Below are 27,540 nucleotides of genomic sequence, written 5' to 3'. Positions count from 1 at the left end.
TAACTTACAATCTAAGCCTAAGACAAGAAACAACTGGCTACAGTGCCAGGGGAGTTCAAGGGAACTGCGCAGGTCAGTGAGATAAGCCCTAATCTCAGCTCACCAGCAGCTCAGCTGTTGTTAAATTCTTGGTGGGCACCATTGCAAAGAACATTTGAGGAAGGATTTGAAGACAAAGTTATTCCAGTGTTTGCATGTTTGTGTGAATTTCTCCATGTTGTGGAGTCAGTGTGGAGGTAGACATGGAATAATGAATTAACAACTCAGGTTACTACTGTGACTGAATAGAAGTTCATCCTCACAGCAACATCCACAAGACCAGCTGACATAAATATAATCTACTATTTGGCTATGCCTGCTCATCTGCAACCATTTTTTGGAGGTACAGTCTAGAAAAAAAAAGTATGTTTTTTATAACTTGGTGAAATGGAAGTCACATTTACCTCAGCACCCTTTAAACAGTAAGGAAACAAACACAAACAAGAAACTTATCTCACCTTGGATTCCTACCATAATGCCACTGCTTAGCCTGGAGGATGAAAACCCTGAATTTACTCACATTTTGTTTGCATAACATTACATAACAAAAAGGACCTGGAGCCAGACCAAGTCAGAATGAAAAAAATTACAATCTAGGCATTCAGCAGCCACATATATGTCACTACCTCGGATGTCCACTCATGGGAAGAAATGGCCAGTTCCCCTTAGCTTGGTCAGGCTCAATAGGCCTCTAGATACTGGGGTGGGTGATCCCTGTCAGCTGCAGAGCTCAGCAGCTGGCTTCCCTGCCTATGGGAAATGTCAGGCAACCTTAATAATAGGTTTTGCCACCTGTCTCTGCTGTAATTATATTATTAATATTATAAGCATCATAAAGCCAAGGATGAAAGCCCATCAATCTGCATTAATCTCCCATTAATCTGCATATATGTGAAGTTCTCTTATCTAAAAGTTGCCTGCCTTCATTAGGGCTGAAATTGTTAGATATGTTGTTTTCCCTGAAACATGTGCCAGGGAAAGAGCTAGATTTTAGCTTTGTGGCAGAGTGATCACAACAGCAGTTTGTGGCACCAGTTTTTCACAAAAATATACAAAGGGCCAGAACATGCCCTATAATAAAACCCACCTACAGAGACTAAGGAAAATGAAATTAGTGAGGAATTTCTCCCATATTATTTCTCCCACAGAATTTTGCCCTTACTGTTCCGTGAGGGGAATGAGGTTACCCCACTGCAAGGAAGATTTTGAGGAACTGTCCCAGACTGAGTCCCCAGGAATGCATGCAGAGCCCAAGAAACCACTGTGGTTTGAGACCAGCCACACGGAGCCCATATGCTCCTGACAGATCTGATGCTCGCTTGAGGCAGCTCTGTCAGAGCCATACAATCAGGAACTCCCTGTGTTTGTGATGATGCCATATCTGATCCCTTCCTTCCTGGATATAAATAGTTTCATTCTGAAGAACAGCCAGTGAGATATTTATCATAATTTCAAATTGCTATTTTTAAAAAACAGATACACAGTTTTGTCATGCACAACTTCCAACAGGAAATATTTTCAGTTTGTGGGAACACAACTCTTACTGACCAATAGAGCATTCATCCCGCGTTTAGCATGTGTTTTGTGATGGTTATCCTATTTAATATTGGCCATTTAAAAATACCAGTTTGATAAAATAATTAGGAAGTACTAGAAGCATTTTGGTGATTTTCTTTCTCCTTATTTCATTGATTATCAGTAATTGACTAGTGAATTTAGAGAACGTTTCAACTGCTAATGCTACTTTTTAGCATGTGGACAGAACTCCCATAGTGGTGGCTGGTTTTGCAGAGTGAAGTTCAAACTTCACTACAGAAAAGTGTTAAGTCCCACAGCTTGTGTGATTTAGATCTGCTTTAGTGATAGCCCACAATGAACAATTTTATTGAAATTTCACTTTTATATTTGCAAAAATGTATTGAATTTCTGAAGACTAAACCCTATTCCAGCTAGGGCTGGTATAATTCTACGGTCTATCTGTGAAGGTGAAACACTTGGAAATTATGATTTGGAAAAACCAAGCATGGAAAAATGAAAGTTTTTCATGTATTCTAAATGCAGTTGTTTGTAGGAAAGCGTTTGATCAGTCTTGATTTTTTTAATTTTTCTTTACTCATGTGCAGCTGGTCACAGTCAGTAGAAAGGTTACCATTGGCACCAGTAACTTGGAATTACACACTTAACACATTTGCTTAGTTACACGCCTTGCACCCTCAGTAAGTGCTCAGAATATATTTGAAAACCCCACTAAAACTTCCAGCAGCTTGTGTCACAGTAAAAATGCCATAGTAAAGATGGGGGAGGTTGGAAGCTCCTGCTGATGAAAACTAATTAATCTGTAAGTAAAAGTGAAGTCACAAGGGACATCTTAATGTCAAATTGAGATGTTAAGAAATGTCCAAAATGCTATGTTTTTATACATTAGTGTTGGGTTTTTTTTAACCAAGAAGACAGCTTAAAACTTTTTTTAAACTAAAGAACATTATAATTTCCTTGTGTTTCAAAATATCACAGCACAAGTTCTACTCTCAGCTCTGCACACTGGGTCTCAACCTGACTTGACTCTAGGGAGTTCCAGAAACAGATTGTCATATTCAGGACATAGAGTTCTGAAGATACAGGCTGGAGGAAAGATGCCCAATAAAAACAATCTGAGACTTGTTTCTGTGAGTATTTAATATCTTTTCTGAAGGAACAATTCTATCACAACAATTGAGTTTACTCATCTTTTTGCTTTAGTTATACTGATGGTACGTATTAGTTGATTCATGAACATTACACTTTGAATTATTGGCATTTCCTGAACATATAAATACAGAGTTATATTCTTTGGATTCTGTAAATTTATTTTGTCAAACTTACCATAGAGAGTTAAAGGGTGAGAATGTTTTCCTTCTATGTGTATTTTCAATGGTTTTCGTTATATTTTTTCCATAATCAGAAGTGTTGGTAGGTCGCATGGAATACACATCAAAATGGATGGAAGGAGTTATAACCTCCTCATAGGGTGACAGAAGCTATTCACATGTATCAAGAGGGGAACATCCCGTGTGGCAGCAGAGCTACCTGCAAAGTGCTATATGAGGTTTATGCAAAAAAAACCCCCCACAGTACTGTTGAAAGACACAAGTGACAGCCCACTCAGCTACAGAAGTGCACTGACTTTAGTCTCTCCCTCTCCTGTTAAGCAGGAATACTTTTTGCATCCCTTCCTGTTCACTTCCTAACTTCCTAATAATATACTTCCGACGGTTTTAAAAATAAGTCATTATTACTTGTGAATGATGAATGTTTCCAAGTGCAGCCTAGTTGCTTGTCCCAAATTTTGGGATAGGCCATCACCTACTTTATGGAAATGCAAAGTTAGCACTGATGATAAATGGAAAACCCAAATCCAGATACTCAACCTAACTCAGCCAAATGGTCTACAAGTAACTAAAAGCTGCGAGTGAGGCAATGGGAATGCATGCTGTTTTGGAGTCAAATCTAGTTTTTTATTTTAAGCCACAAGAAAGAACCATGTTTGATTATATTGCATTTCTTAAGAAAGGCATCTTGTACTTCAGTAGGAGATAATGTGACATGTTATTAAGTGCTTATAATTGGTGTGGTTTTGTTAAAATATACTGTATAAGTCCTTCTTTTGAGTAAACGAAATTCATATTTTACAAAACCACAGCTTTCTTCCAGCTTACGTCTTTCAAAAAATAAACATGATTGCTTAACAATAATTTACAAAGAACAAAATACACATTCCTGCTCACCCACACTTTCCTAGTGTATGTCACAGACAAGTTTAAGAGGCACCAGGAATATAGCCTACAATCACTGTGAAGTCTTCAAAGCCATTCCCTGACAAGTTTATGAAAGGAACTTAATGCACATGAAAATTTGGCTTTTAATAGTTCATTTGAAATTTTTTGCTTCATCCTCTGCTGGTGTCAGATACTATGATGTCACAACAGCTGCTGGTGGTAATGATTGATACCATACAGAAAAAGCTGTGTTCTGAAGCAAAGGTTAAGCAGTAGGAAAGAAAAATAATTTTGCATAAAAATGCAAATAATTGCAGGATAGTGTGCTGATATAATTTCTGCCTAGGTCTTGACTCACATGCTAGTATATTGCTTTCATTCTAACATTACATACATAATAGCAATCAAACCACATTTTTCTACTTTCATTGTAGATTTACTATCGTATTACAGAATTATTTATACATAAACACACACAGCAAGCTACATGTGGCATCTGTATTGCATGAAGTCTATATTATTATGGGCTTCCACTATAAAAATTGGTTTTGGTAACAAAAAATGAGTACACAGAATGTTATGCAGAAGCCAAGCTGTTTAGAAATACAGTTGCTCAAGCTTTTAAGTAAAGCGCAACAGCTCTTTAATAACTAGTCCAGAAGTGATCCCACCCTGAAGTTATATTTACCAAGCTGCCTTCAGCAGCCAGTTGTTTCACTTCGTTTTGGCTATGCAAGGAAAGAAGTGCTCCAAACATATGAAACAGTATTTTTTAAGCTTTTTGTATGATGTTTATAGAAATCTTTCTAATTTTTATTAACTACTAAGAATAATAGATTACATTCTTGTTTTTATACTCAAATTTTAATTAAGAATTTTATTTCAAAACGTTTTGTGAATTATACAGGTAAGAGCTATATGTAACAACTTTTCTAAGAAGCTACATACTTATATTGGTTGAATATTTCCTTCTGAATAGTTGATGGTTTCAATTTCTTTTGAGAGTTTAGGGGGGCGGTTCTTGGAGATGTAGGGATAGAGAAAAAGAAAAGGAGGAAAGAGGCAATATCTGAAAAACAGTCCTTACTCATTTGCAATGTAGATAACTTTGTGCTTCTCAATTACTTCTATGTCATGCTCCAGTTGTTTCATCTGTGATTCCAGCTTTTCTTTATATATCTTCTTGGGTATGGTGTCTATTTCTACCGAAAGACCCTGAAATTCACGATACACTTCCTCCCAGTTGTTCTTCAGCCCCTAGTGCCATTACATGAAAAGGAAATATATAAGAAAAACTTACTTCATTAAGAATAATATGCACATAAACTACTTAGGGTTTTTTGTTAATATTGCATTTGATAAGTGTCACTGCAATGTTAAAATAATAGATAAATATATGGATAGTGTTTAATCGTCTTAATTGGACCATATTAATTAAATGCTTAGAAGTCAAAGTAGTTGCAACAGAAATAATTTTGACTCATTCTGATGCAATATAAGGAATGTTCTTTAAAAAATTCTGTGCCTTGGAGAGAAAAAATTTACAGTCTTTAAGAGGCAACAAAACAATAATTAAACTAGCCAATGAAGGACGAGCTATAAAAATGCTGAACTGAAAAAAAGCCTGTATGCTTCATTTCCAGTCCTCAGTATCTTCAGGAAAAACTGCACAATGTAAATGAAGAGTGACTCTTCCTTATTCTAGATAAGAGACTTTCTATGCTTTCAAAGATCTACTGGTAGGCAACTTTGACTGCTTCATTGTATCTAATGCTAGTATGCTTACTGAGGAACTACTAGGATTCATAAAAGCTGCTTCAAAACTCGTATCAGTCAAATGCTTTCTTTTCTCCAAAATGCAACAGGAAACATCTTACAAACTGCACTACACAAACCACTTCCCCATAAACAGCAACCTGGCTACCACAGATATCACCATGTCACACACAGTGGTGTTACCTAGCTTAAATAATCACAAGAGTACCAATACTTGGAACTCCAGCCAAAATTCAGTGGCAGTTTCACTTCCTCTCACCACCAGCTTCATTTTCCGTAATCGAGACTTTGCTCAGACCACGGACACCGAACTGATCCCACAATATTTTAACTTCTATAAACTACTTTTTGAAAAAATTGTAAATAATTGCATTGCCTTCCTAATCTACATTTACAATAACATCTATAGGCAACTTATTTATCATTTGGACTAAAAAACCTAGCTGTCACTGACCCTATCAACAATAATTTCAGTAACTATGACCTCTCTTGAATGCTGCTATGCAAAGAATTACCTTACTAGGTAAAGTGAACTGTATGTTCCATATATAAGTCCAAAACTAAAACCCTGCCTAAAAAAACCCATGCAATCATCTGAAACGTACTCATAAACCTGTTAATTCAACATTGGAGACAATCTTTTATCCACCAATATATGCTGAATGGAACCAGACTGTGGTAGAAAAATAAAATTTAAAACTTGTCTTTACATCCCCACAATTACTGCAACAACTGCTCTTACTTTCTCTCTTCAAGACGATAATCAAAATCTACACATCCTATACATGCATAGATTTAGTAGAGTTTATTCAGTGCATCAAATGTCCTCATGAAAACTATATGGGTGAACTTAATAATCACACTTTCTACAAGGAATTCCTACAGCAATCAGTAAATAATACAATATGGCTATCAGTGAGAAAACACTTTTCCAAAATGTTTTTGGCTGTCAGTTCTGTTTCTTTAGAGGACATCACAAAATATCTTCAAAAATGAAGAACTGAAGTTACTATTTTGGGAACTAAAGTTTTCAACTCTCCTCCATAACTAAAACTGGATTCAGCTGACACACTGATTTTATGGCATGTTGTGATTTCCAACCTCATGTCCTTCTTCTCCACTACTGTTAAGCACCTTTTCTCCCAGACTGGCTACTTGATTACCATACTGAAGTTAAATTTAGAGGAATTATTCTTAATACATATTTAGCTTTGAAGATTGTTGCTTCTATTTCGGAACTCAAGGACTCTTGTGCTTAAAAACTTGCCTGATTTTGTCCACTGTATGAATTAACAGAAAAAAATGACCTCTCCCTGCCAATACCAACTAAGAAAAACATACTTTTAAATATTTACTAATATTGTACTGATTCAAAGCAGTGTATTTATTGCATAGTAATTCATGCTTTTTGCATATTCATATTAAGCATCTAAGTGTTGTCCATAAAGGTTATTCCAACAATCTTCATATACAAATATCTACATAAATTTAAAAACCCTATCTCAACATGTGAAACTAAGAGCAACAAGCCTATTTATTCACTGTCTTGTAATGCTACTTGTCTTTGCAATCCAAGGCTGTAAAGCTCCTAGTCTACCAGGTGTAAGAAACAGTTTACAAATATATAGTCGTGAAAATAAATACAGTATTTCCAAAACTTTCATAGAATACTCATTCATAGCTTCTTTTAAATAGTTCTTTGCGTACATTAGTAAAAACTGGTTTGGAAATAATTGAAAACAGTGAGTTTTAAAACATAATAGAACATGCATTCATCACAATTTACTCTGTCCCTACAGAGTGGAGAGCTCAAAAGCAGATCACGACTCCCTAAGTAAAAATCTCCCTCACAGCTCCTCTGACAGCAATGTAATATGCTGACCACTGTTGCTGTGGGCTAGATCACAAACTGGGTATCTAACTCTATATAAGGAATTCTAATACATGCTGGATCAGTGAGAAATATGTACTGCATTTATCAACATATTCTTTTATTCTCATAAAATCCCAACCAAAGTAAGCATAATGGAATGAGAGTTCAAAAAATTTTGGCACAAATTATCTCCCTTTATTTTTGTAAGTTCGTGAGGCTTGATTTTGTTCTCAGACATCTACTGCCACATATTCTTTCAAATCAGATAGAGCACATGTGTTCACTAGCAATGTCAATTATTTTAAAAGACAGGAATTCCCATATGGCTACAGCTGAGCACTGGGCAGAAGCAACATACCCTGGGGACACTAATTTCTCCTGACAATATAACTGTATAAGTAATCTAGCCCATGAAAGAGCAAACTTTTTTTAAAAATTTAAAAGAAAATACTGAGTTAATAAAAACAATCTAAAAACTTTTCAATTAAAAAATATTTCAGTGCAGTCTTGTGTTTTAAAAAAGAACATAATTTTAATCAGCTAAATGCAGAACTGTGAGCAGCTGAACTCACATGCCTTTTTGCACATAAATTTTTGCTGCATAGTTAACTTGCTAGACCATGAGCTTGTCCCATGCCTTTCCCACCACAAAAATATCTTAATCTTCACCCTTGCTGTTATACTGCTGTCAATGCAATACCCTCACCTCTCTCCCATACTCCTTCCTAGCTTCTACTGCTTGCTGCATAAGCAAGAGACACCATTGTGCTAGCTACTTGGGACCTTGCTGATTAACCAGTTAATCTTTGCAAGTGAGTTAGACGCTGTGTTTTCTATATATATATTCTGCTGGCTTTTTTGTGGGAATTTAGCATCTTGGAGATGTCCATCCATCTGCCAAGTTGTTTCAGGTGGTTGCTAAGATCAAGTTATTAAGGGACAGACTGATAAACAGGTATCACAGTAATGTAAGCCTCATTTTCATAAGAAATTTGGCTAAAATGTGGTCACGAGAAATTCCAGTCCAAGGATTGGATATATTTTTAAAATGTCTCTTTTCCACCCTACTTCTTTTATGGTATTATTTCTCTTTAGAAAATCTTGTGCAATAAAAACTGTGTGAAAGACGGTATCCAAATCAGCTTGATAAAATACACTTTTTCCAGTCATAGTTCTACGAATACATTGCAATTTAATTCTGTTTTTGCCACTTTTTAAAGCATGACCTTATGCTTTAGTCAGTGAGGTCACAATGTGAAGACAGAAACTGCCAATAAGAGTGGCAATGTTATGCATCAGGAGAAAAAACCCAACAATTAGTATTTTTCCATGATTCACAAGTAGAGTCAGAACTGTCATTAAAACCATATAGGTGATTTTCTGCATTCCTTTGAAGTTTCACTGAAATTCCAAGTAATTAAGGGGGATAGGAATGTAACAGAATTGAAGTACTTGTAAAACTGGACTAAAACTGTAGCTAGATCAGCTCCCTTCAGTTCAGTTTACAACTGTTCTACAGCTCCATCTAGTGAAAAAGTAGCTAACTCAGTTGCTTCGCTTAAAAAATCTAGTCTACATCTATTATATATATGGAATTACATTACCTTATTAATCTTTTGTACATGTTACTAATTACACTAAATCAAAATATGCACCTGCAGAAGACTTCGCCTTTCTTCATCAGATAGCCGTTTCATGGCTCTTTTCTTGAGATGCTCCAAGATATTGGCCTCATATTCTTTCTGAGCTCTCTTCATTTCTTCATTTCTCCGTGTTACATATTTTGGTGTAACACCATAATCCTATAAGGGTAAGGAAGAAGTTTCTTATATGTGCTTTTAAGAAGGCAACAAAGATGTATCTGTCACCCATAGTACATTACATTTGCAAAGACAGCTTGAAATGGAATTTTGTGCCACCAATAAAATCTTAAATCACTGTGTTCTTGGAAGTATCAAACATGATTGTCTTTGTAGCCTGAGCAAAATGTATAAACAATTCCCTTCAATTTCTTTTTGCAACTTTGGAAGACAATAGAATCCAGAAACCAAAACGTCTATTTATAAGAACTGATGGTTGAGTGAGAAGTTTGAAACCTGTTAATGACAGCAAGCTATTTTACATTTTTATATGGTGTCAGATGCTATGTTCTGAAACACATTCCTTAGATACTTTCTTTGAAAGGTCTTCCTGTATCCTGATTTTTGCTGAACATTGCATGCCACAGAAAAGAGTGAATAGTGTTAACACATACACGAAAATTGGACTAGTTAGGATGACAAACTACCCCTTCCTAGATGTGGCAGAATAATGTTTCTGGGAGGAAAATTAATTTCTGAATATCCCAGATGTACTTGGGGTAACACATCTATTTTGCCTTATCTTTTGTAAAATGAAGCCTATCTAGCTCTGCCAGAAGGTACCGGAGTCTACCTTCTTTCTACCAAATGCTAACTGATTTACAAATCTTTGTGTAGCACTATGACTAGCATTGTTTATATATATGCTTAGCTATGCAAATGTACTGCAAGGGCTGCAGGTTCACTTTTTTGCATTTTCTCTGTCATGAGTTATGTCATATGTCATATCTCTTTTTGCATAATGCTTTGTCATGAGTTACCTGTTTAGATAAGCCAGACTCCTGATACATCTTGTTTTCCTGAGTAGTGGAATGGACTGTTCTTGTGCTCAAAGGAGGTTGTCCTTAAAGGCATGCCAGCTCTCTCAGGCTCCTTTGCTTTTCAGAGCTGTCTCCCACATGGTCCTACTTACCAGTTCCCCGAATAATCTGATGTTTGCTCTCCTGAAGTACAGGGTTTGTACACTACCACCTGCCTCCCCGAGGAGGAGGGGATCTTGAACTATTTCATGGCCTGTGCAACCAAGACTACTATTGATTATCACACCTCTGACCAGTTCTTTCTCATTTGTAGGTAGCAGAACCAGAAGAGCATGACCCCTCATCGGCTTATACACCATCTGCATTAAGAAGCTGTTGCTGACATGCTCCAGGAACCTTTTTGGATCCCCTTCATCCCATTGTGTTGTCCTTTCAGCAGATATCAAGGAGGGTGAAGTCTTGATGGTTGGACTTGATGATCTTACAGGTCTTTTCCAACCTTAACGATTCTGTGATTCTGTGTGATTCTGTAAGAAGCTGCACTGTGATCTGAAGATTTCCTTAAGTTGCTTAAAGAGATTTCATCCAGTTCCTCACCTGATTGGATGGTCCATAACAAACACGCTTTTGACACTTACTGGCCTTTCCTCTGATCCTGACCCACAAGCTCAAGCAGCCTGTTGCCATAGAAGAGCTCCCTATATTTGAACAGCTCCTGCATCCAAAGCGAAACTCCTCTTCTTCCCTGCCTGTCTTTGCTGAAGTGCCAGCGTTCACTCATCACAGAACTCCATTTGTCTCCCCATTAGATACTCCCTGGGTTCCCAGTGCAACACATATGCTATTGCTTTAGCAGCATCATTCTGCCAATTTTTTGCTGACAGCATAAGCAAGTGAATGCAGAGCAGAGGCAAGGCACAAATCTAGTGCCAGTGATTTATAGTTGATGAATTTCAAAGGTCTACCACAAACAGCAGTGGTATCTAAACATCTCAAAAAGAATGATAAACATTTCATAGGAGAATGCAACAGAGAACCTAAAATAGGCATTGCTACTAGTATTTCCACTATAATTTAATAAAACTTACCTTTTTTTTAATATATTTTGGAACAAGTCCTGAAGTTTCAAGCAGATACTTATCTCCCTGTCTTCTATCAACATAAATAGGTTGAGGCTTTTTAGGTAATCCCGTGATAGCAGCAACTGCATTTGTATTTATAAAATTCTTTTTACTCTGAATTCCCATAACTGGGTGATCTGTCCTCCGTGGCACTGATAATGCAGGCAATTTCTTACTATCCTGTTCTTTTTTTCCTGTGAATTGAGCATGTAAACATTCTCAGCAATAACCATGAAATGCTTTGCAATTTAATGTTTTTACATTTTTCAAAAGGGAAAAATTATGTACAAAATTACATAAAAATAGAAACCAACTGTATCTACAATGAAATAATTGACTGGGAATGTACTGTGATGAAAATGAGTATGTTTGTTTGTCATAACAGAAGTTTCATAACCTAGGAAATACTATGTTGTTTTAGATGGATTTGCCACTCATTTCCTCTTAATTGCAGTAGTACGGGACTTCTTTCAAAGGTAATTAAAACTACTTTTACTAGAGATGCTCGTTGTCAGGGCCCTTAGGCATTAATGGCCCTCGCCAGCCTCACCTGGGGCATCCACCCCATACCCTTAGGCTCAGGAACCCCATTTCAGCTCAGCCCTGGGCTGTCCATGCCTGGCTGAGCTGTCTCAGCCATGCCTGCCCCTAGTCCTATTCCTGAAGAGCTGTGTGGAATCAGTGGATGGACCTGGCCTGTTACCCCATCTTTCCTGATGGTCACTAGGCCATTGATAGGACACATTTTCATCACCACCTGCTCTGCTTGACTGCCTCTGGTGTGGCTGGACTGCACACCGCTGGTGAGCTCATTGCCCAGCCTGCATTGTGGCTGCCCTGAACTTCTGCCTCACCTCCCCTTAGGGAAAGCCCCTGCTCTTGCTGCTCCCTAATACTCGTAAATAACTTCTCACAATCCTTTTCTCCAAGGCACCAAAAGAAAGTCAGTGGTCTCCTGAGCAGTCTGACTTCAGGTGAATGATGAAAGACAATTCATTTCCCAGCGTATTTCCCACTAGATATAACTTTAACTCACAGTTATTATCAAAGATAATGACTTGATTCAGGTTGTCCGAGTTCATGCTCTTCTTTGGCAGAAAATAACTGTAATGCCACATGTGACAGCTCATTCCTACAACAGCTGGTTTCCTGATACTGACCCCATGAACCAGTGCTTTCCTGGGTTTTGTTTTTGCAACCTGATAGCTTGCCATAACTTAGTACTGTAGGACACACAGATTTAAATCTCTGTTTCTCTTAGGATGTCCTTTTGGAAACATGATCTCTGAAGCTTCTCAGTGAACACTGGCTCACCCTTATCTGCAATACACTGGTGCACGCTTGCTGTTTTGGGAGCCCCCACTTCTGGAGCCAGCAACCAGGCTTGGTTAAAATGAATGCCAGAGTCCAGTAATACAAGATTCAGCTGACGGTTAAGAAACACACCTTTTGTAAGGAAGTGGAGAGTAATCAGACTCTAAAAGAATGACACTATCCCAGACTTTAGGGAAAAAAATATTAATCTTTCTGCTGTCCTTGCAATCTATTTTTTAAGTAGTTGGATCAAACCCAGTTTTGAAGGTGGCACAGATACCATAAAGACAATACCATAATCCCATTTAAACAACTGATAACTGGTTAAATTCCAAGTGATAAAAGTGCCATGCTTTGAAAGACGTGATTAAGCAGTGTTACGTCTCTGAGGCAGGTATGAAATTCCATCCAACAAAGGTGCAAGAACTTTCTGAGTTAATGACCTGTTAATTAGATCTGTTAGGATCTAATGACAATGAAATTACTAGTCTGGATCGAAGCTATGATGTGTCATAGTTGTTTTGAGGCTCTGGTACATTGACTCCAAATGCAAGCACCCAAGCACATATCGCTATTATGAAACCCTGAATCAACAAGGTGAAATAGAAATATTGTGAGCTGCTTGTCTGAGAAAAATGGGTTAGAGTGCTGTATCTCAATATATAGCAGATTTGAAGTACATAACATTGATTTTATAATACAAGTACTTAAAAGGGATCCTACGGACTGCTCCAAATTATTGGTCAATCACCCTTCTTTCCTATGCCCATCTAAAACACTAGTGTGGTAATTTAATGAGGTCTTGAGCCTGGAAGCATTCATGCTCAGATGTCCTGCAGTATTACATTCCAGTATACTGAACGCTGTTCAGATTTCCTGAAAAAGTGAAGACTTTATTCAAAAATGAGCCAGGATGCCTACAGGACCTCTGGGACCAAAGCTTACCTTACCTTAAGGTTCTAATAACCCATATAGGCCGAGGTGTTAAGCCTCCAAAGCCTCATGGGACAACCTGTATTTTCAGTGCTAAAGCTATTTGCATGTGCCATGCAAATTTAGGTGCTGGACTCCTACATTCTCTTACATAGCTTTTTTTTAATACTGTACATTAAGCTTTTAGAAACAATTTCAAGCTGAAACTTTAGAACTCAATTACAAATTCTGACAGTGATGTACTTAGAACTTCAGCAGCACTAAGGTCACTCTACCCTTGCAGAACCAGCCATGAGGCTGAACGTTAGAACTGTCAACTCTTTATATCTAGAATTATGGTTTGTGCCCAAAGATAGGACGCATTTTGCAACAAAATATACCAATTTTCTTATTTCTGTGATGTGCAGCTCTCCAAAAAAAAATTCTATGCTTTGAACACTGCCAGCCAATTTAATGCTACGGGATTAAAAGCCAATGATGAGTGCTGAAGAGTAAAAGCTATATGTGGCTTATAACATCAAGAAAGGCACACATACTTTTCCCATATCTCTTCAAGCATTAAAAACAATTAGTTCACTTCCAATAGCCCCATTCATATTATTTACTTCAATATTAATGATCAGTTGCAGAAAAGAATGATGTACAAATCTAAACTACATAATTACAAATTGAAATATCAGCAGGATAGAACATACCGTCAACACATCTTCAACGTCTGAATAGCTGCAGCCAAAAGAGATACAATTTTTCTTTATGTTTCAGCTGGTTTTGTACCACATGACAGCAAATGCTTACTGTATTTTCTAATCACATATATAATCTTGTTGCTTGTTTCAGTATTTTACACAACCAATAAGAAACATTTTTGTAAAACAGAGAAATAATTTTGCTACCATAAATACTACAAAAGGAACAATGGAGACGGCCCCAGCATACAAAGATTATTTTAAATTTTAAAAAACTTTTATTCTCCATAACTAACTGTTACTTTCAACAATAATATTATCAATTTTAAAATAAAAAAATACATTACATTTCATATATTTCATGTCCACACTTACTTGCTGGTAGCTTGGGTTCTTTTGAATGTTTCTGCAGAAAGTTTTTTGGAGATGGCACTGCAACTTTTGCTGGTCCCATAGTTTTCCACTGAGCTTTATTTTTCTCTACTTCACGTTTCACAGATGGTCTAAATGTGGATATATACCTTAGATATTAAGAAATAGCGATAAAGAAGTTAAAGCTCAGAAAATTATTAAAAATACTTCTTCAAAGAATATACATTTTTGCAGTAGTTCATGCCAAAAGCCCAAGCTATTTTGTTTTGTACTCTCTCCCAAATAATGACCATAATTCATACAAATTCATACTAAGGCTAAGCCCAGCTCTGCACTGACAAGTTGTTTTTCTGATTCTGAAGTTAGCTTGCTTCGTCCTTCTTCTTTGTGTCTCCAAAGTCAGTATTATCACACTTTGGGAAACAGTTCCTGTATGCACTGTTCATATAAATACTGAACACAGACATTTTGAAACTCAACAAAACCTAAATTTTGGAAATAAACTGCTTGCATGAATTCATTATTTTTATGAGGTTGTGCGTTACACACTTTGGTCTTTATTTTTTAGTTAACTCCATTTTGAAAAGTTTTTTTTTAATGTGACTCTTTGTTTTGTTCAAAAATGCATCCAAAATATGCAGCTGTTGTGCATCTACAGGAAAATAGTAATCACGAACCTACTTTGCTAGATTTTCTATATTTGAAAATTTGTAGTATGGAAAAGATGCAAATGCCAAAGTATCTTGGCTGTTTCAGGAGCTGCAGTTGCAGTACATTGTAGGGCCTTACAATCAAACGTATCTAAGGAAAAGCTTAGCTGCCTTCAAAAAAGGTGAGATCTGTATTGATAATGAGAATATTCACCGCTTCATTCTATAGGATGAAACATATTTTAGAGGTATGTAAAACCTCATGCTTCAGAAAACATGTCAAACATAGTCAAGAGTTGGACAGAACGTCCTTGATCGTCAGGTTATCCTATTACTGCCCACTGTATCATTGTCTCAATGTTCCTGTTGAACCATCTGTTACAGACTATTATAAGAGATTAGACGAGATGGATGACTGCTCCAAAATAGCACAGCAAACTGTATATTTCTTACATTACACAGATCCGAACTATGATCCTGAACTACTGTAATCAGTGGTGGTTTTGGCACTAACTGGAACGGCTAATGTGAAAATCAGTAAGGGCTCTGACATGAAAAGCTGTGTGCACACGTTATGCACATGCTGCTGTTTTGGTGTAATGTTGCATATGGCACTTCTTGAATCAAAAGTATGCAAACATGTTCTCTAAAAGAAGCCAAATGCTGATCATTAGCTGATTAGCAGCATCTTGCCTCTATCCAAAGAACTGAGCTGTCACAGATGTTTTCCTGAAGGAGCAGAACTTCCTGCTCCTGAAGCTAAGGTTACCTCATTGTACCTTTTAAAATCTGTCCATCTTTAGGCAATATGTCATATTAATTTATGGTAGACTGATGAACAGTTGTGCTTTTCTTTCACAGAAAAAAAGGGTTTATGAAAAAACTATACCATGTTTTCAGGTAAGGAAAAAAAGAATGAAAAGTTTACATATAATGCAACATATTTTATGGAAATACTGAAATAGGATGAAAGAAAGGATGTAATGCTGGGTCAGTGAACAGGAGCCACAGTAGCAACACTGATAAAAGCTTTTGTATATGAGCTGCAAATGTCTGATACATGTATTTGTACTTGATAATAACAGTAGAAAATGTAAGAGGACTTCATTAAAAACATGGAGTTATTTTGCCTTCTGGATATTTGGTCTCCAAAATCAGAAAGAGGATTATGTACTTAAGATTACATGTAATTCCAAAAATACCTCTAATTATAAGGAATGAGGTTTTATTTATTTTTTCTGTTACATTCATAGCAAACAGCCATAGACATAGACACAAACCCACCACATTCATAAATTATTGTGTTCCTCACCATTTGCTAGAAGTGGCATTGTAGCCACACAGTAGAGAAAGGTAGTGACTTTATAAGGTGTTTGACCTAGTAGGTTTCACACAGTCTTGGAATGAGAAAGTGAAGGAGAAGGTATTGAGTTTATTACATACTGGCATAAGGTTTAAAGTTGTCTTTTAAAGATGTCTTTTGTAGACAGCTATAGGCATTCCTTTGGACAAAGGGATGTGGCAGTTTTATCTTTTCAATGACTTTTCAGGCCAAGAAATTGGCTATATGCTGTCATACACCAATATCATAAGGTTAGAGAGGGTTGCAAGGAAGAAAACATGGTTATGGGGGACTTCACAATCTTAATCCATTCATCATTTTGCAAGAGGAGAAAAGACAATACATTTGTAAGAAGACAGTTACTATTCCTTAGCTGTCATCTTGGGACATCAAAGTTGGGGAAAATGAGGATGCTTGCCTCGATTTCATGAATAGTACCCAGTCAGTTGAGAGTGAAATATATATGATTTCATTTTAAAAAAAAAAAAAAAAAGACCCTAGATTTTGTATGCATTAGTTAAAACTGGTCAGATCATGCCATTAACCACATTCGACACTGTTGTTACAAGTTGGGTATTTGGCACATTGCGAACCAAAGCAGGAAGTGGGGAGACAACAGAAGTCACTGAGATCAGAAGGGGATTTATCAGATTGAATCCAGCCTAAGGTATCCCTTGCTTAAACTGAACCTGATGGTCATGCAGTATCCAAATCCCTGAATGGTATTAAGGCAGGAATGGATTTAGCATGCTGCGTGCCTTGCCATATTGTCATTTCACTTTCCTCTGTCTGTCTTCTTCATTCACATTGGAAACAAAAAAAGATGTTTTATCTATTTTTTCAAGAAAAAGGTTCAGAACTAGGCATCTCACAAGTCTGAACCCTTTTAGCTAAAAAGGGATAACTATCTTTGTTCTAAGGAGTGTCACTGATATTTCTACTAATTTAAAAGCTATTGAGTCATGACCTACGTTAATCTTTCACTGAAAATACTGTGACAGCTTTCTTTCATATAAAATAATAGGGACCTGAAAAAACAACATATGTTTGCATAAATATCAAATAAGAACTTTACAAAAACTCTCGAAGGAATTAATAAAAGCGGAGCAAAAGGCATTTTTAATGTTTTTTAGGTAAGGGGTGAGAAAGAGAAGCAAAAGAAACAATGTCAGAAGACACACCTGACACATGAAAAAAATAGTAGTGTGGCACTGAGAAAAATTTTAAAAACTCTCAACTTTTCAGCTGCTCACTGAAAAACTGTTGTAAGTGCGAATAACAAAGATGTCACGTAATTCCTCTGTGTGGAAAGAGTGCTTTGGAAGTTCTTTTTCAGCGACCAAGATGGCACTGAAGATTCCAAACCGAATCATCAGCTCATGGAGCAGGCTGTAAACCCTCAGATGTCAGTTAGTAATTCATTCGGAGGAGCCACAACTACGTGAAAACTAGATATATTGTTTTTTAATACCTGTTACCCGTAAGATGTATTGCCTTGCCAGAACCAGTCACCGTGTCAGCAAGTGGTGCTGTCACAGCCACGTACCTGGGAGGTTTGACAGGCTTCTCCTCCAGGCGGGGCAGGAGGTTATAGATGCTCTCCTGGGCACCCTGCGCCGTCATCCTCCGGCCGAGGGGCCCCGCACGCGGGGAAGCGCCCACCTCACTGAGGGGCTCTGGGCACGGGGAAGCCGCCCCCCTCGCTGAGGGGACCTCGCGTGTCCTCCCTCTTCGCCTCTCCTCCTCGCCCTCAGCCTACTTCAGCGAACGGCTCCCTCCCGCCGCTGAGCCCCTCGCCGCGCCGCCCGGCCGCCCGCCCCCTCAGGCCGCCGCCGCCGCCGAGGCAGGCACGGGCCGGCGCACTGTTGTCTCTGCAGTTACTGGGGAAACCTATTGCTAGGGAACAGCGCCATGCGGGGGCGGAACCTACGCCATCCTGCTTCCGCCCCGCTCCGGCGGAAAGCCCCTGTCAGCAGGCGCTAGGGCCTGGAGCGGCAGCGCAGGCGCAATCGCTCCAAGCAACGCCCGGAGCCGCGCAGGCGCACTTCGCGGAGGTGAAGCCGGCAGGGCCGAGTCAGGGCGCGCCGGGCGGCTTGCCTGAGCGTGCGTTGCGGCTCTGGGCGGAGTCGCGAAGGGGCGGGGCGGGCAGGTGGCTGCGCGTGCGCGCTGGGAGGTGTGGGTGAGGCTGGTGGTGGTGGTGAGTGGGGCGCGCGCCGTACCTGTGGCAGCTGTCCCCGCCCCCGCCGGTACGTGCGCGCGCGCCGCCCTGGGGGCGCCTGAGGGCGAGAGGAGCCGAGCCGAGCCGAGCTGAGCCGCGGGTACAGGGCAGGGCAGGGCAGGGCAGGGCAGGGGCGCCGCCGCTCCCGAGGGGAGGTGGGAGCCCGGGGCTGCGCTGGCCGTGTGGGCGGGCGGGCGCGCGCGACTGACCCGGCTCTGTGGTGTCGCATTTCCCCGGTGTGGCGCGGCCCGGCCCGGCCCGGCCCGGCCTCTCCTCCCACCCGCGCTTTGACACCTTCGGGGCGTCGAAACGGCGAGGCGGGAATCTGTGCAGGACCTTGGTCCGTGGGGTGATCGTGAGACAGCTGAAGTTGAATGTTTTACCTTGGGATTATATTTTTTTCTCTGCATAAAAGCTCTGGGAAAAGTCAAATGGCAGTTGTCCTGTGTTAACAGTTTTCAAAGGTGGTAATTATCAGGGTTGACCTACCTTGAGGACTTTCACAGCTGCAAAGTGCCACTGGCTTGTTTGGCTACTGAATTTTAACCATGTGTTATGTTGTTGCAAACTTGTGTCTATACCAGTAACAAAGTTCGGTTTTCACTGTAACTCTTGTCACCAGCAAGTCTCACAGTTAAAACTGTGGATATCTGCTGATGATACGTCAGTGCTGTCAGCAGCCCAAGTGAAGGGTCGAGGTGTATGGTCAAAACTTAAAATTTTATTAGAGGTAGGGATGTAACCTCTCCAAAAAGAAACCCCACCAAAAAAACAAAAAAACCCCACTCTTTTGGGAGAATTAGCTTATATCTAATGTTGTGTGATTTGGTGTTCTAACTAGACTGGTGAACTTTATGAGATACAAAGTCTAATTTGAGCTCGTTTTACAGTAAGTTTTTGCCAATTGAATAAAAAATGGTTTCAAAGAAACGGTTGAATTCAATGGTTGCAAGCTTCTGTATAAATGTACTTTATATGGGTGCAAAATTGAATTACACTTGAATAGATTAAACCGATTGAGCAGCTGAATAAAGAAATTCCCTGCAAATTTTTGCGCCAGATTAACCAGGTTGATTTCAAACAATACCGTAGACTGCTTATAACTTCATGTAAACATAGTAAGCTTGTAATTAGAGAAATCTGGGTCTAGTGCCTTCCTTGTCTACACCTGTGATTTGGGGGGATGTAAGTCCCTGTGGCCTAGATTCATAAAGCAATCCAGATGTTATGTCCAGTAGTTGTGTAGTGTGTACTGAGTGACTGCACCTCAAAGTGAATCTGTAGTGCAACTAGACATGGTAAGCAGGCCACTATGCTTGGCATGGTTTGTACTCCCTTGATTCATACATAACACTTGAAGTGATATTTACATTCAGGAAATACAATCACTAAAATATTGTCTCTAAATTTTTTAAAATCCTGAATGTATCTTATTTACATCTGGACATTTAATACAAATATCTCTTTCTGACCCTGTAGCTCTGTATGTTTGTTTTCACATTACATTGCAGAGTGCATTACTAGTACGGTACAGCTTTATAATGGTACTGAATATTGCAACTACTCTTCATAGATTGTTTTTTCTTTTTAATAACTATTACAAAAACCTTATATTGCATCTACATAAGACCATTACCTTCTACTTTACAAGGATTGGGAAAAAACTCTACACTATGATATGCCCATCTTTACTCTGATCCACGTCTTGTAATTACAGCATGTTCATCATGTCACAGCACTGGGTGCAAACACAGGGACTTACTGTTTGCAAGCTCATCTCTCCTTACAGAAGTGATCAAATGCGAAGATTTAAATGATTAGAAGTACTTTGACTTTGTAATATATACTAATAGTTTGGTAAAGAAAGTGACATGTAAAAGACAGACCAGGGAATGCAGTGCAGAATCTAGAGCAAGGAGCATCTGGAAGTGAACAGTCTGTTTTTGTAGTTTGCTCTTACAAAACTTGAGCTTCTGTGTTGTTTTTGAAATTTGTGACCTGTGTCTATGGAGTCATTTGATATTATGCACACTGATGGGGAACAGCAGGGTCTTAAAGGATTGGTGTGATAACTGTAAATATGGGTTAGTCACAAGTAGTTCTTTGGAAGATGATGCATTTCCCAGTCGGTGCTCCCCTGCCACCTTCTGCAATTCCAGGCCGCCTTCTGCTCTCCACAGTGATAAAAGGCTGTTGGACTGGAGAGCATCTAGAGAAAAGGCACTGAACAATTGCAGGATTTGGAAACTTAGTCTTTAGTCAATTCCTTTAATTGTTTTGTTTAGTCTGTCTTGAGTAACATGGGAAAACATTTTCTCATTAAATTTTTTTTCACTGGTAAAAGTAGCTGGTATATAAACAAAAAAAAAATCAATAAACATTGCAAAGCAAATGCTGGGGTGCTAGAAGCTAGACTGAGTCTTTAAAAGGTAGTTATTAGAAGCTGCTGATTGCTATTTTGGTTAAGTGTTACAGTGCCAGGAGAAAAAAGAGTACAACTTGCAGCTTAGTCAACCATCTCTTTGTACTGCATACTATAGCAACTAAAAGTAATAATTTATAAAAAATGCTGGTTTTATATATATTGCTAATATATATTATTTTTTTAGAATTGATGAGTAAGCACCGAGTTGGATTTTTATATCTAAAATTTCATTAATTTCCTAAAAAGAAGTTCATTGTTGTTTTTCTTCAAGCATTTTTATTCATGGGCAATGAATAAATAACAATAGCAAAGTGATGCTTGCCTACTTACAATTAAAAATTACTCTGTAGGGATTTTTCTGTGCAAATTTTTGCTGATTTCTGCCCCCTCCTCACCCCTTTATGGAGATTTTGAGAGTTCTTCCCCCTTTGCCCTAAATGCTCACAAATAATGTGCTGCAATTCATGCTGATACTGGTGTTGATTTCTCTAAGGAAACAAAATACCATGTTGAGAGCTTCTTGCTTTACCTTTGTTGGAGATTCAACTTTCCTAGTGATTTTTTTTTTTTTTTTGAGGGTAGAGTGTCTTCATGATGTCTTTTCTCTCTTTCTTACTTTACACAAACTACACTCAATACAATTCTGTTACAGGAGTTCTTCACAAATCACTTGCTTGGTTTGCCATCCCTTCAGAAGGGAATTGGATGCAACTCTTCCAGCCTTGCTATTGCACAAGTCTGTGAGTTTTCTGTGTATTTAAGTCGGTCTCGCATTTATTTTTTTTAGAAAGATAATATAAGAAATCAAAGGCATCTTGGGAGGTGGGAAAAATGCATATTTTGTTAACATTTTGATTACAGGAAGGTAATTTAGTTAATCTTCATTATTTGTAAATGCATACTTAAAAGTAAGTCTACTAGAGGAAAAACTAATTGGTTTTGAATTCCTAAAAACAATATTATTTGAAAATAGTATTGTAGTGTTAGGTTTGGATGTCTTTGTTTACCCTGAGGAGATGGACTGTTTGAAGTTGGATTTGTCAGTGGAAGCGAGCTGGAGCTATGCAGGAGAGGGGAATGAGTCTTACTCTGAAAAATACCTCCCTGGCACTGATGAAGTCATAACTGGATTTATGTTTGAATTCTTGTTGTTCTGAATTTCATATCCTTTACTCTTTTTCCTAGATGTTTGCTGAAGGACTAATTACTCTTTTTTTTCTTTTTCAAGCAGTTAAGTGGATTGTCAAGTTTGCTTGGAAAAAAAAGAACAACCCAGCAGAACAAGATGTTTCACGTTATTCAGTATCAGTCTTTAAGACTAATAACCCAAAACAGTCTTTCTAGCATGTGTTTTAAACTCATGCTTTCAAGACCTGTTGCATTTGCACGGATATGGAAGTCATGGTTCTCAAGCCATTCTCTTGTTGGAAACAAAAATATTATCCTGATGGGACCTCCGGGTGCTGGCAAAACAACGGTTGGGAGAATAGTAGGTCAGAAACTAGATTGCCCTGTCATAGACATAGATGATGATGTCCTTGAAACAACCTGGAATATGAGTGTGTCGGAAAAACTGCAGGATGTTGGTAATGAGCAATTTTTAGAGGAGGAAGGAAAAGCCCTGTTGAAGTTTTCAGCATCTGGAAGTGTCATTTCCCTTACTGGGTCCAATCCAATGCATTCTGCTGGCATGCAGCATGTGAAGAAAAATGGAATAGTTGTATATCTGGATGTGCCCACAACAGTCATCATGAGCAGACTGAAATCAATGAAAGTGGATCGCATCGTGGGCCAGTCTCCTGGTATTTGTCTAAAGGACATACTTCAGTTTAGAAAACAGTTCTACAAAAGGTGGTACGACATCCGTGTTCTTTGTGGAGGGGATATTGCAGCAGAGATTGTAGCAGAAAAGGTTCTTGATGCTGTGAGGAGATACCAAAACTCAGAACTGGAAACTTTCATTTCAACTAGGTCTAGCAGGTCTGGAAGGAGTACAGAAAAAGATTCTCGTAAATATTTCAGTGACGTTGTTACTGAGGGCTTAGCCCCTGATGGAGGACTCTTTGTTCCTGAGAGAGGACTTCCAAAATTCACTGCTGGAGAATGGCAAAGCCTAATAGAAGCAACTTACATTGAAAGAGCCCAGGTGATACTAGAAAGATGCATACATCCTGCTGATATTCCTGCTTCTAAGCTGGCAGAAATTATTGGAACTGCTTATGGAGAAAACTTTACTTGTTCTAAAATTGCCCCAGTTAGGCATCTGGCCGGCAATCAGTTTCTCCTTGAGTTATTTCATGGACCAACAGCATCATTTAAAGATTTTGCATTACAGATGGTGCCACATATATTTGCATACTGCATTCCCAGAAGCTGCAATTACTTGGTTCTGGTAGCTACTTCTGGTGACACAGGGAGTGCTGTCCTAGATGGCTTTAGTCGTCTCCATGACACTGACAAACAGAGAATTGCTGTGATGAATTTTTTTCCTGAGGATGGAGTAAGCCCAATTCAAAAAACACAGATGATTTGCTGTCAGAAAGAAAATGCCTGGTCAGTAGGTGTCAAATCTGATTTTGATTTTTGCCAGACAGCTATAAAGCAAATCTTTACTAATTCTGATTATACTGGCTTTCTTACAGTAGAATATGGAACAGCTTTAGCTGCAGCAAACTCCATAAACTGGGCACGACTGCTTCCTCAGATAGTTTATCATGCCTCTGCATACCTTGATCTTGTTCATCAAGATATTATTCCTTTTGGAAGCCCTGTAGATGTTTGCATTCCTACAGGAAACTTTGGCAACATATTAGCTGCTTTGTATGCTAAAATTATGGGAATTCCTATTAGAAAATGTATTTGTGCTTCCAATGAAAACAATGTTTTGACTGACTTTGTAAGAACAGGTGTTTATGATTTGAGGGGAAGAAAATTAATTCCCACTTTTTCACCAGCAGTAGATATTTTGAAGTCCTCCAATCTTGAGCGATACTTGCACCTGATTGCTAATGAGGATGGACAACTGGTGACACAATTATATAACCAGCTGGAAAATCAGGGCCACTTCCAGCTACGGAAAGATCTACTTGAAAAGCTTCAGCAGGACTTGGTGGCTGGATGGTGCTCTGAAGAGGACTGTCTAGCTGCCATTCACTCTGTATACAGTACTACCGGATATATTTTGGATACACACACAGCTGTTGCTAAAGTAGTTGCAGATCGATTACAAGATAGAACTTGCCCAATTATTATTTCATCTACTGCTCATTATTCTAAGTTTGCACCTGCTATCTTGAGGGCCTTGAGGATTGCAGAAATAAAACAGAATCCATTAAGTCAGCTTCACTTGCTGAGTTCTTACAGCCCTCTGCCCCCTGTCCACTGGGGTCTGTTAGAGACCCTGAAAAAGAAGGGGAATGAGGATCACCAGGTCTGTGCTGCTGATATGAGTATGCTGATGTCCCATATAGAAACCTTAATTCAAAATCATTTTATGAAAGTTTGCTGAGTAACCGATCAGATGTCCACTGTGTCAATTGTGATACCTTCTTAACAAGCTGCATGTTTTAATAAAGTCATGATTCATCTGGACTGTGTCAGGTCCACAGCATAATGTCCGCAGTTTTATACTCAGTTGTCAAGTTTTCAACAGTATTTGTAAGTAATGTGTGTGAGATTTCTCGTAGTGGTGAAAGGTTGTGAATTGAGAGTATGAAAGGTTGGAATACTTTTTTGCAGGTCATACACAGTAGAGACAGCAGTAGTGCCAGCTTTTCTTGGCAGTGCTGTCTCTTTCACAGCCCTGAAGTGTTCTCCATGGAAGGAGGAAGATGATGAAGTCTGACCTTTCTGAAACTAATAGCTCTTTTTGTTGCAAGAATGGTGTGGTCATTTGGTCAGTAGGTGATTAGTTAAATTTTTAACTCACTTCACTTAGGGCACTGAAACATACTAAGATATTGTAATGATGTTCGTAAGTTACTAATGAGGGTTGATTTCATTACAAATATTTAAATATACTTGTATTGTTAATTCTTAAACCATTCAGTTTGGTGGTATGTTATCTTCTTGTATAATATTTTTTATGTATTGTGTAAAAAAAAATCTGGTTATTTTGTTTTTCAGGTGTTTTTTTCCTCCCAGATATTTTTCTGTGTAAAATAGAATCCTTTATTTGATATTTTCAATAATTTTTGAGATGTGACTCTTCTTCCAGTGTGTTGTAGTCTCTTTCCTAGATCTTTTCTGTTTGAACTTTCAACTTTAGAATGCCTTTTTAATGCTATAGAAGAATTTGCTAGTAGTAGCAGCAGACTCCTTAAATAAGAAACAGACTTCACCATTTATTTACATTTATTTCTTGTATTCTAAGTTTTCAGAATACAAGTTTTATGTTAGAGGTCATATAGCTTTCTTGTTCTAAATACTCCTGTTTTCATATTTTTCTTAAATTAATTTCCTTGACATTCTATTCTATTCATGCTTTGCACGAATTAGTATAAGAAAGAAGCTTCCCAAACTGCTTAGCATCTCATCAGGGAAAGTGAAGGATGAATTCCCGTGTCTGGAAAGTGTGATAGCATCAGAGGTATTCATTGTGTAACCTAAAATAGATCTATGTTAGTGTCATGGTTTAGTCCCAGCCGGCAACTAAGCACCACACAGCCGCTCACTCACTCCCCCCAGGTGGGATGGGGGAGAGAATCGGAAGAGTAAAAGTGAGAAAACTCGTGGGTTGAGATAAAGACAGTTTAATGGGTAAAGCAAAAGCCATGCAAGGAAGCAAAGCAAAACAAAGAATTCATTCACCGCTTCCCATTGGCAGGCAGGCGTTCAGCTATCTGCAGGAAAGCAGGGCTCCATCAGGCGTAACGGTTGCTTGGGAAGACCAACGCCATTACTCCAAACGTCCCCCCTTTCCTTCTTCCTCCCCCAGCTTTATATGCTGAGCATGACATCATACGGTATGGGATATCCCTTTGGTCAGTTGGGGTCAGCTGTCCCGGCTGTGTCCCCTCCCAACTTCCCGTGCACCCCCAGCCCACTCGCTGGTGGGGTGGGGTGAGGAGCAGAAATGGCCTTGGCTCTGTGTAAGCCCTGCTCAGCAGTAACTAAAACATCCCTGCTTTATCAACATTGTTTCCAGCACAAATCCAAAACACAGCCCCATTCTAGCTGCTATGAAGAAAGTTAACTCTATCCCAGCCAAAACCAGCAGAGTTAGCAATCTGTTTTTGCTAATGACAGGCTGTTTATTGGGTTTTTGCATTAAAAAAACAAAAGAGCAGGTTGCCCTAGGAGATCGTGTGGTTATGGACAATATTATTCTGCTAACTGGAGACTGTATTTTGCAAGGGTGTAAAGTATAACTACATTTTACACTAAGAGAAATGGTAAAATGATGTATTGGCAAGTTTTGAGTGGCATGCAGTTACAGGTAAAGAGCTAAGAGTCATCAGGTGTGAGGATGTATAGCTATGGGAGGTTGTGGTTCCCACCAAGATTCAAATAGCGAAAGTATTGGCAAGAGAGGTGGTAACTGATAACATTTTTTTGCCTCTTCAAGAGGCAACATCTCCTAGATGTCAGGACTCATTTGGGGCTTTGAACTGTTCCCATATATCCCAGCTTCCGCTGTGTGTCTGCTTGTACTTTTTGCCACGTTAGAGGTGAAGAAGACACCATCTAGCAAACTATTTTTAAAAATTATCATTTTTTCCAATGTAAGGTAAAAGACCTAAGCATGATGTGCATTTGCCACAGTGAATACATTATACAATAAAATTAAATGTAGCTGATAACAAAGGTGTGACACAGTAGCTTTCCAGATTCTGTCATTCTTGGATGCCTTTTTAGGACCTTTCTAGTGCTTCACTCTGCTCAGTCCTTGTTTGCTATTTCTGCAGTAACTTTGGAAAATAATTTTTTATTTTTATTTTCACAGAATCATAGAACAGCCCAGGTTGGAATGGACCTCAAAACATCATCTGGTCCAACCTTCCGTGGGAAGGGGAGCCTAGATGAGATTATCTAGCACCACACCCAGTCACATCTTAAAAACCTCCATCGATGGGGACTTTACCACATCCCTGGGGAGGCTGTTCCAGTGATTGAGTGTTCTCACTGTGAAAAATTTCTTGCTTATATCAAGATGAAACTTCTCCTGGTGCAACTTGTACCCATTTCCCCTTGTTGTGGCTCCTTGTGAAGAGAGAGCCTCCATCCTCTTTGTAGCCACCTTTTAAATACTGGAAAACTGTGATGAGTTGCTCCCTGAACCTTCTTTTCTCCATGGCAAAAGACCTAATTCATTCAGTCTCTTCTCATAGGGCAGAGGAATTTTTGTTATTTTTCCAGACACAACATGAGAAAAACCATAAATGTGTAATTTAAAAAAAAATAGTCCAAGTTCTGTA

At 38.8% G+C, this 27,540-nt stretch overlaps 2 protein-coding genes across 2 annotated transcripts; one reads left to right on the top strand and one right to left on the bottom strand.

Annotated features, from left to right (window-relative positions):
- Positions 1-4,727: 4,727 nt before the first annotated feature.
- ENKUR (enkurin, TRPC channel interacting protein) lies at positions 4,728-18,104 on the bottom strand. Its single transcript, XM_009809144.2, has 5 exons — positions 18,028-18,104; positions 14,493-14,638; positions 11,152-11,378; positions 9,099-9,245; positions 4,728-5,051 (listed from the first exon to the last, which is right to left on the bottom strand). The coding sequence occupies exons 1-5, from the start codon at positions 18,102-18,104 to the stop codon at positions 4,878-4,880; spliced, it is 771 nt and encodes a 256-aa protein (XP_009807446.1). The 3' UTR covers positions 4,728-4,877.
- Positions 18,105-22,394: 4,290 nt separating this feature from the next.
- THNSL1 (threonine synthase like 1) lies at positions 22,395-24,656 on the top strand. Its single transcript, XM_009808700.2, has one exon. It carries the CDS (start codon positions 22,410-22,412, stop codon positions 24,630-24,632), a length of 2,223 nt encoding a protein of 740 aa, XP_009807002.2. The 5' UTR covers positions 22,395-22,409; the 3' UTR covers positions 24,633-24,656.
- The last annotated feature ends 2,884 nt before the right edge of the window (positions 24,657-27,540 follow it).

This window comes from Gavia stellata, chromosome 6 (genome assembly GCF_030936135.1).
Source record: "Gavia stellata isolate bGavSte3 chromosome 6, bGavSte3.hap2, whole genome shotgun sequence".
Lineage (NCBI taxonomy): Eukaryota > Metazoa > Chordata > Aves > Gaviiformes > Gaviidae > Gavia > Gavia stellata.
Note: the sequence above shows the minus strand (reverse complement) of the source record. Positions and strands in the feature narration are given on the sequence as shown.

Bases quoted from the DNA above. Each gene is read 5' to 3' on its own strand.
- ENKUR (XM_009809144.2), bottom strand. From the start codon at position 18,104: ATGACGGCGCAGGGTGCCCAGGAGAGCATCTATAACCTCCTGCCCCGC. The intron at 14,639-18,027 runs GTACGTGGCTGT...TTAATATCTAAG, and splicing joins AAGCCTGTCAAACCTCCCAG to GTATATATCCACATTTAGAC. The intron at 9,246-11,151 runs GTAAGTTTTATT...TTACCCTTATAG, and splicing joins CAAAATATATTAAAAAAAAG to GATTATGGTGTTACACCAAA.
- THNSL1 (XM_009808700.2), top strand. From the start codon at position 22,410: ATGTTTCACGTTATTCAGTATCAGTCTTTAAGACTAATAACCCAAAAC.